At 36.7% G+C, this 8,811-nt stretch overlaps 1 protein-coding gene across 1 annotated transcript; it reads left to right on the top strand.

The window, feature by feature from the left end:
- Positions 1-86: 86 nt before the first annotated feature.
- LOC117329042 (tripartite motif-containing protein 2-like) lies at positions 87-5,048 on the top strand. Its single transcript, XM_033886736.1, has 2 exons — positions 87-309; positions 2,785-5,048. Exons 1-2 carry the CDS (start codon positions 124-126, stop codon positions 3,943-3,945), a joined length of 1,347 nt encoding a protein of 448 aa, XP_033742627.1. The 5' UTR covers positions 87-123; the 3' UTR covers positions 3,946-5,048.
- Positions 5,049-8,811: the final 3,763 nt, after the last annotated feature.

Here is an 8,811-nt window from a genome sequence, read left to right as displayed (position 1 = left end):
TCGGATTACCTTTAGACCATTCAAAACATTGATACAAAATCTAGAGAGAGCAAATCATGTGACTTGAAAGAATCATGTGGCAATGACCGCGATGTAAATAATAGAAAGTGTCAGTGAAAGGACATGGCGAGTATCAGGGTTGCTCGAGAGATTCAGGATACCTTCCTGACATGTGCAATATGTTTTCAAACGTTCAGCAAACCCAAGGCCTTACCATGCCTTCACACATTCTGTGAGGGTTGCCTACGTGATTATATTGTGAGTCGATATGAGAATACGGGACAGTTCCCATGTCCTGTATGCCGACAGGTAAGGCTATATGTCTGTAAACATTGTACGTGGAATAATGTTATTTGAACTTTGAAAACCAACTCAGGTAAAATAGAAGTATTACTTCTTTAAAATAATGTGTAGATAGATAAGATATTTTTAAAATTAAGATGCTTAGAACAACACATTGATTTATGAAGTAAAAGATCGATATCGGTGTACGTTTAATTTATTATTAGATCTTAAGTACAGTGTACTAGTGTGTGTTTAGTTTATTCTGTTTCAGGACTGAAAACAACGGTGTGTTGGTGTCGACTTATTATTTTTGAACATTTTTGTTCCTACAAGGCTTGCTTCTACATAGCTTGGGTATACTCTATGAAAGACCACAGTTAAAATGATCTGAAATTGATGCGAAATTAACAAATTTGCAGTTTACTCTTGAAAAGCTGCTTCCTAGATCGGTTATTTCCTTTCCAAATTAAGACAACTACCCCATCCCTAGCTATCGTAGAAAATCATTATCATCATATCGGAGACGTATATACCCTGTCTCTGATCATATGAATGTATTTAAATCAGAAAGATTTTCTCTTCTTTCGTATATATATAACCCCAAAAAAGAATTGACAACTATTCATCATGCGTAGATGTATGCTATAAAATAAAACTAACAATATAGCCCGGCGTCGTGCATGTAAAAAGATATGCGTGCTTCGCCGGTTATATTCACTTGGATGGGTCTCACCTAATGATAATGATTAGGTATAATTCACACTGGATACATAACTAGATATGTGCAGCTCACATACACTGTGACAGAAGTTGATGGTAGATCGACTGAAATTCCTCCAATTGTTCCTAATTTTATATTTGTTACCGAGTTAACACATATATTTCTGAATTCTTTGAACAGGAGAGTAGAAGCATTATGAATTGATATACATGTACATATCTAAGTTCCCTCGAGCACTGACGTATAAATTTAAATCCATTACCATAATAGATTTCGGCCTTGGGCGTTTAATATATCTCAATGATATAGCGCATTATCAAAAGTTGGTCAACGCCGCGTACGTGTAATGTATGATGATTTTTAACTGTACGTATACGTGTGTTAAGTAAAGAACCCTAACCATGTACAAGATGATCCTTGGGTATTGAAAATTAAGCATGTTTTCCATCACTATGTTTTCTGTTGTAAGAATTTTCTATCCAACATAGCCCGAATAATGTCCTATAATATAGCATCTCCCAACGTACAACCTCTGTTGTAGACAAAAGCCCGTTATATCGTGCTCAAATGCTCATTTATCATACACGTTATGTAACTTTATCACCTGAATTGCACCAGTCTAAACAAAACGAAAAGGTCAAATAATTTTAGAAAAAAAAAAAGAAAAAAAAACCAATAGACATTGGTCGGTTGTATGATCATCTATACAGATTGTACACTACACGCATGTGTACAGTGAACAGAACTATGACGAAAACAACGTCCCAAATAAGGCTTATATCTATTTTGAGTTTTGTGCTAGCAATTATTTAACCACATTAAAATTCCCTTACCGGTGAAACCCGGGGCGGCGGGAGGGATTGGGCAAAATAACTTTCCTTTCCGTCCGTCTTGTGCCTACGTAACACCGAGGTTTGTCAGCCCTCTAGCGGCTTCATTCCTTGAGGGATTTTGTTCAAACTCACACAAGTACATATGACCATACTATCTTGGACAATATTAACTTTCAGAGGTTTTTTTTGGTTAAGGTTATAGTGTAGGGTAATCGTTTTCATTGATTACACAGGGGGTAATTGATTACATACTCGAAGTGTACTTCTAAATCTACCGGTTAAGTACTAGTGTTCTCACCGCTGCCTATACTATTCTGGTGAGCACGAAAAAGAAATTTGCCGTTTAACGTGATCAAAACAAACAATATAGGTATGCAATGAAAATGTAGCGAAATAATCATAAAGTTAAAAAAAAAAACCGACTATATCATTTACGGCTGGTGTTAACCTTGTTGGGTAGCGCGAAAGTTTTGTTTGTTTGAGCGTTGCTTCTATTATGTCGTAAAATCACAAATGTCATGCTCCTCGTTCCTCGAGAGCATGATAGGTCAAAATATATATACTTAATTACAAAAATTAATTCAATTAATTAAAAAGAAAAAGAAAAATACAGTTCTACAGTGCCACACATTTGTTTCACTAAATACTTACAGAACAAACATGTTCTCAATGTGTTATGATCGGAAACAATGAAACGATATCAAGGAATGATATATTTACGCCAACCACATCAATTCCAACTGATACACGTCCAAGGTATTCTGGAATACATACTGGCTGGTACATTGTATCTATAGAAATATTAAGCGCTTTATCCAAGCGCTTTTCTTGTTTTCCATCTAAACGAAGATGCAATTTGGTTCTACACTATAAAGGATCTGATATAGTAGTGACATACCTTATTTAAGAGCTAGATACAATAACTTTTCGACACTTATATTACAGGTTATTTATACCCCTTACAATGGCGTGGTCGACTTCCCAGACAACCATTTCATCAAGAGTCTTCAAGACACGGTGGAGGATGGCGGTGAACTCAAACATTTTGCGGAATCTACCGAGGTCACAGAGGCGGACTTCCCAGCAGATACACCAAATTCCGTTAAAGAACCTCTCTTGGGTGGTACTAACCACCATATGTCTTATGGAAAGAAACGTCAGGCCGAATACATGAAAAGTTTCGGAGGTTTTGGAATGGAAGCGGAACAGTTTGTTCAGATCTCGGGATTGGCATTATCTACTCTCACTGACGACATACTTGTAGCAGATTGTAGTTTGAATAAGGTTCTTGTGTATTCCATAAACGGGGATTACCGTGGCGGGTTTGTATGTGACTGTTCTATACGGGACATATCAGTCACGCGATCTGGTTCCATACTCGCGTCAGTAAGTAGGGCGGGCTCTGCAATATTACGAGAGTATGGGTTTGACGGAAGGCTAATGGCATCCTACGGGTCGTACCACAAGTACGAGAACCCTTTCGGTGTAAAAGTGGCAAGAACAGGTAAAGTACTAATAACTAGTTTACAGTTCAATACACTCAACGTCTTTACAGATAGAAAACGGCCATCTATCAAATTCGGCTCACGAGGAAAAGGGCCAAACCATTTCCTGCTACCCTATTACGTAACGGTTAACGGCCGGGACGACATCATCGTATCAGACAGCGGGAATCATCGGATCAAAGTTCATAAAAATGACGGAACGATCATTTATTGTTTTGGGACACAAGGATCCAAAGATGGCGAACTTTTTTACCCAATGGGTGTTTGTACAGATATCAACGACAATATATATGTTGCTGATGCGAATAACTTCCGCGTTCAAATGTTCTCACGGGAGGGTCAGTACTTGGCGACCCCTGTCGCCAATACCTACAATTTAGGTGTTGATGTTAAGCCTATCAATGTGCTCTGTGTGAAAGACAAACTCTTCGTGAGTTTACGTGGTACGAAGTTTGCCGAGGTACATATATATCATTGGAATGCATCGGGATATAAAGCACCTGCCAAGAAAAAGAAGAAGTCGGTATTTGCATCTTGTTGTGGATGTCTTGATGATGACACGCCACCTTATCACGACAAATATGGCAGTAGTTGGGCATAGTCTATGTTTGTACCGGAGCACTTTCAGAGATTGGGCCTGCAATGTCATGGAAATGTTTACCACTGTGTATCTGTGGTATAATACTTGTATACATTCCTTCTATTTTGTTGTTATCTACTGATGGACATAAACATTGTTCATTATCAATGTTCACAAATAATTATTCTGACATTTTATAGACAAAGTGATTATTTAGTACAGTGTGATGAAACCATTTCAAATATATTTATGAAACTGTGATATCCGACAAAATTGCAGCTCACATGTTATTTTCGATTTCCAAAGAGAAATCCGAGTGATTTTTGTGTATGAAATAGACTTTATTCCAGTGGTCCAGCTGTTCACTAATTGGAATACTTCCGCGGGACTTTGTTCCAGTGGTCCAGCTCTTCACTCATTGGAACACTTCCTCGGGACTTGATGGGAACACTTCCCCGGGACGTTATGGGAACACTTCCCCGGAAGTTCTTCCATCCTTTACCGTCAGGTAGTTCCCTGATGTAACTTTAGTAGGTGGGACATTAAACTTGTAAACAAGTATGACATGTTTATCATTGCATCATTTCATCTTCAAATCAATGTAATGCTCAGGATATACCTGATTTCCAAACCCACAGAATAAGATTTGATGAAATACTTGATTATGTTCGTACTACCCTACAGGTGACAGAGTTGACTTGTCTTACTTACCTGCACCTGTGATCTCCTTGGTGTAATATAAAAGGAATCGGAAGGTAAAACGGACATGCTCTTGTTTGGGTGTATATTAGTAGCTCCCTAGCTGTGATAATTCAGGCCAAGATTTCTTCGACATCCCTTAAACTAAGGAAATGAACTTATTTTTTGTCGAAAAGAAAACATTAGAGAGTTCCATAACTAAGGAGTTTTCCTTAAATTCGATAATTTGCTCCAATCAAAAACAGGTAAAGGAATTTTCTTAAGTGAAGGAGCGTTAATGAAGCCAGGACTAGGTTGATGATCCGATCAAATGGTTCATTGCGACATTTGGTCTAGTCTTCAATGTCGATGGTCATGGAAAATTCTAACTAAAAGACAATTGCAACTTCCGATTGATTAACGGACATAGAATAGATGTATACATATATATGGCTTTACTCATTGTATCATCCGCGGGCTATCTGCCAGTGAGGATTGTCTGTCAATGTGGGCTATCTGATATTAATTTTAACAAAGATCCCGAAGGCTATACACCGGTGCGGGTAATACATCAGTGCGGGTAATACACCGGTGCGGGTAATACACCAGTGCGGGTAATACATCAGTGCGAGTAATACACCAGTGCGGGTAATACATCAGTGCGGGTAATACACCAGTGCGGGTAATACACCAGTGCGGGTAATACATCAGTGCGGGTAATACATCAGTACGGGTAATACACCAGTGCGGGTAATACATCAGTGCGGGTAATACACCAGTGCGGGTAATACATCAGTGCGGGTAATACACCAGTGCGGGTAATACATCAGTGCGGGTAATAAACCAGTGCAGATAATACACCGGTGCGGGTAATACATAGGAAATTAAAGTATTCTGATACCACTGAACATTTCAAAGGAGTAACAAATAGATATGTATATTTGTTTTGTTGTCATTTATCATCGCGATACTGTGCAATAATATGAAGATAGCCGATGTATTGGTCATTGGATTTTATTTCAAATGGGTGCGACACAATTTTTCAAACGACAATATACAATGTATATATTGATACACAAACACATATATGTGTTGCTGATCCAAAAGATATAGATTTACACTTATTGTATAAACAGTATGGACATACACGTATTGTATAAACAGTATGGACAATACACTTATTGTTTGAACAGTATGGACAATACACTTATTGTTTGAACAGTATGGACAATACACTTATTGTTTGAACAGTATGGACAGTGGGTTGGGAAATGGTCCCAAGGCCATGTGTTTTATTTATGCTTACCTTCTTGTGTCCTCTTATTCAGCGAATACATTCATTTCATGTTATAGATATGTATCCATTCATGTAAAATGATCTATTGTGAAGTCATCAAATTATGACAAGGTTAAATTCAGCGCCTGCTCTGTAATACCATACCCTCACTATGGATACCAGAAATTGTAGTCATATATCCTATGAAAGCACGGGGAACGAGTATTTATTGATATATTCCCAAAACAAATCTTGATAATGTGATTAGCGTTTCTAGCTTAGACATGTTTCCATTCCATATATTCAGTGTGTAAATTGAAGATCGAGGATCCTTGTGACCTGTTTGGTGTTCAAAGTGGAATGGTATGACCTAGGCGAAATTAACATATTCGATTAATTGAACCTATCGTCAAATAATTGAAGATAGGTTCAATTCAATTAAAGATAGGTTTAATTTAATTTGAGATAGTTTCAATTCAATTAGTGATAGATTCAATTCAATTAGAGATATATACAATTCAATTAAAGATAGGTTCAATTCAATTAGTGATAGATTCAATTCAATTAGAGATATATACAATTCAATTAAAGATAGGTTCAATTCAATTAGTGATAGATTCAATTCAATTAGAGATAGGTTTAAATAAGACTAATTGAACATATCTTCAATTGATTTGAACCTCTCTTCAATCACGAACAAATAGGGAAAATGGGCCGCTCCCCTTGTTCTTCCGGTAATTTCGCGCGCGGGGGTGGGGGGGGGGGGGGGGGCATCGTTATTCGTTATCTTCAATTAATTGAAGATAGGTTCAATAAATTGAATATATGTTAATTTGGCGTTCCATACTGGTTGGGCAGTTGATGTGTTCACGAATCACTCTGCCCATTTTCGCTGAAATGTTCAATGGGGTAAATCTTTCGTGTAAGGTGGCCAATCGAGAACTTGAAACATTGTTGCAAAAAAAAGGTCCTTGATCAAGTCATAGCCATGACCTTTTTAACTATTACCTCTTCAAAGGTACCAAGAGTCCGCATACTATGTTACGGTTAATTGACTGTTAAGACGACAGTTGTAATTATATTCTTTAGATTATACAAAGCATGGCAAATTGAAATACAAACGGAAATGTTTTCATTAATGTAAATGCCAGGAGTAAGGAATAACAACATTGATACAGCTTTGGGACCAATGCTGCATAAACTGCTGATTCGTTATATCTATACTGTTATAGAACAATAGGTTTTATATGACGATATACACTGTTATAACATACAATTGTATGTATGCTACATGGCTGTTTAAAAATGTTCCTGTTATATCGTACTCTGTACTTAATGTTAGGGATATAATATACAGCAGTTACTATGTTTTGATGTTACCAACATGTATTTATAGATTTCTATATTTTGTTTACATGAAATGTACATAGTATATATTTAAACTACCATCAGTCTCATATTTTGGAGATATAATTAATTATGCACAAACATACATGCATTGCATACTGCTGCGACCATTGTGGAAACAACTACATGAATAAAATGTTTTCGTCAATGATAATATTTATTTGTGGCCTTTAATTTTTGCACTGACGCTGAACATAAACGTCTCAGTGCATAAATATTACAATGAACTGTCAACAATGGGGTCATAATACTTTAATTAACGATTGTCCAATGGTGTAGTACACATTCCAGGGATATAGCTAATGTGGACGAACATCTTTGTGAGTATTTGTGTCGATATGTGTATCATGTTTTTGACCTTAGCACGCGCCGTATAACATGTATACAATTGAACGTTACTAATCAGTATATATAGATCGTGTAACAAAGATTCATTGTAAACAAAGTGACACTAAACTTCAGTATGACCCCATATCCAGCGGCAGTAGTCTATTGTTGATGACACGGAGGTCAAAGTCAGATATAACTTTATCATGGTGATACATGTATGTATCTATATCTTGTCATCTAGTGTTTATATCGCCCAAACTGATGTGTTTGATAACTCCCGTATTATTGAACAATTAGACAAACTTGTCTGGACCCCTGTTCGGAGAAACATTTCTTGGCCGTGCTAAAAGTGTCAGCCAATTTAATTTAAACATTAAAGCACATCCGGGTAGTGAAATGGAAAATTTATATTGTTTATTGCGGCAATAGCATACCATAATCATCAAAATGAATTTTCACTCGGGCTTACAGTTTTGAAACAAGTGAAACTTTCTATTAAAATGTTTATCTAAGTAACTCTATTATAGGCAGTTTTATATTTATTGAATTACCCGGTAATATATCAGACATATCGTGTCATCGGTGGTATCCAGATGCCTCCCAAAATATATTGCTTTATCGTGAAAATATCCTATTAGCTATATAAAAGCAGGCCCCTGGTCTTGGTCTTCCACGGTCATCAATGGGATAGTAAAACACTTTAAAACACCATACAACAGTTTAGTTGTTTTATCAGAAATCTGTGTGTCGGGGAACACCACATAGAAACTATTTGGTTCTAAACGAGCAGAATTTGTTTAATAGAAATGTCTAAGACTTACATTAAGAGTTTGAGACGGATACAATATTGCCCCTATTTTGACTTTTTAACTAAACATGAACATACTTGAATTCTTGGAATTGTCTCCCCTTATTAGTGAAATAAATTTCAAGATAAGAGAGAAAGTTTCCCGTATGGAGTTGTACGGAGACAGACAGGGATGGCTTTCGTGCTGTTTTACGATTTGTCTCCAACAGTGAAATCGCTACTTACATCAATTATCACACAAAAATCCCTTGCTTTGCACATTACAAATCTTGCATTTACAGTTGCAATCGTAAAAGCATGTCCTTTTCCTATTCTTATCCACGCATCTTCCATCATTAATCTTATAAGATGTTTAATTAATGACGATATTAAAAAATCTAATATTTTC

The sequence above is a fragment of the Pecten maximus genome, chromosome 6, assembly GCF_902652985.1.
Source record: "Pecten maximus chromosome 6, xPecMax1.1, whole genome shotgun sequence".
NCBI lineage: Eukaryota > Metazoa > Mollusca > Bivalvia > Pectinida > Pectinidae > Pecten > Pecten maximus.
This window is presented reverse-complemented; position numbering and strand designations above follow the sequence as displayed.

Excerpts from the sequence above, each read along its gene's own strand:
- LOC117329042 (XM_033886736.1), top strand. The coding sequence starts at position 124 with ATGGCGAGTATCAGGGTTGCTCGAGAGATTCAGGATACCTTCCTGACA. Across the intron at positions 310-2,784 it reads CATGTCCTGTATGCCGACAG|GTTATTTATACCCCTTACAA; the intron begins GTAAGGCTATAT and ends CTTATATTACAG.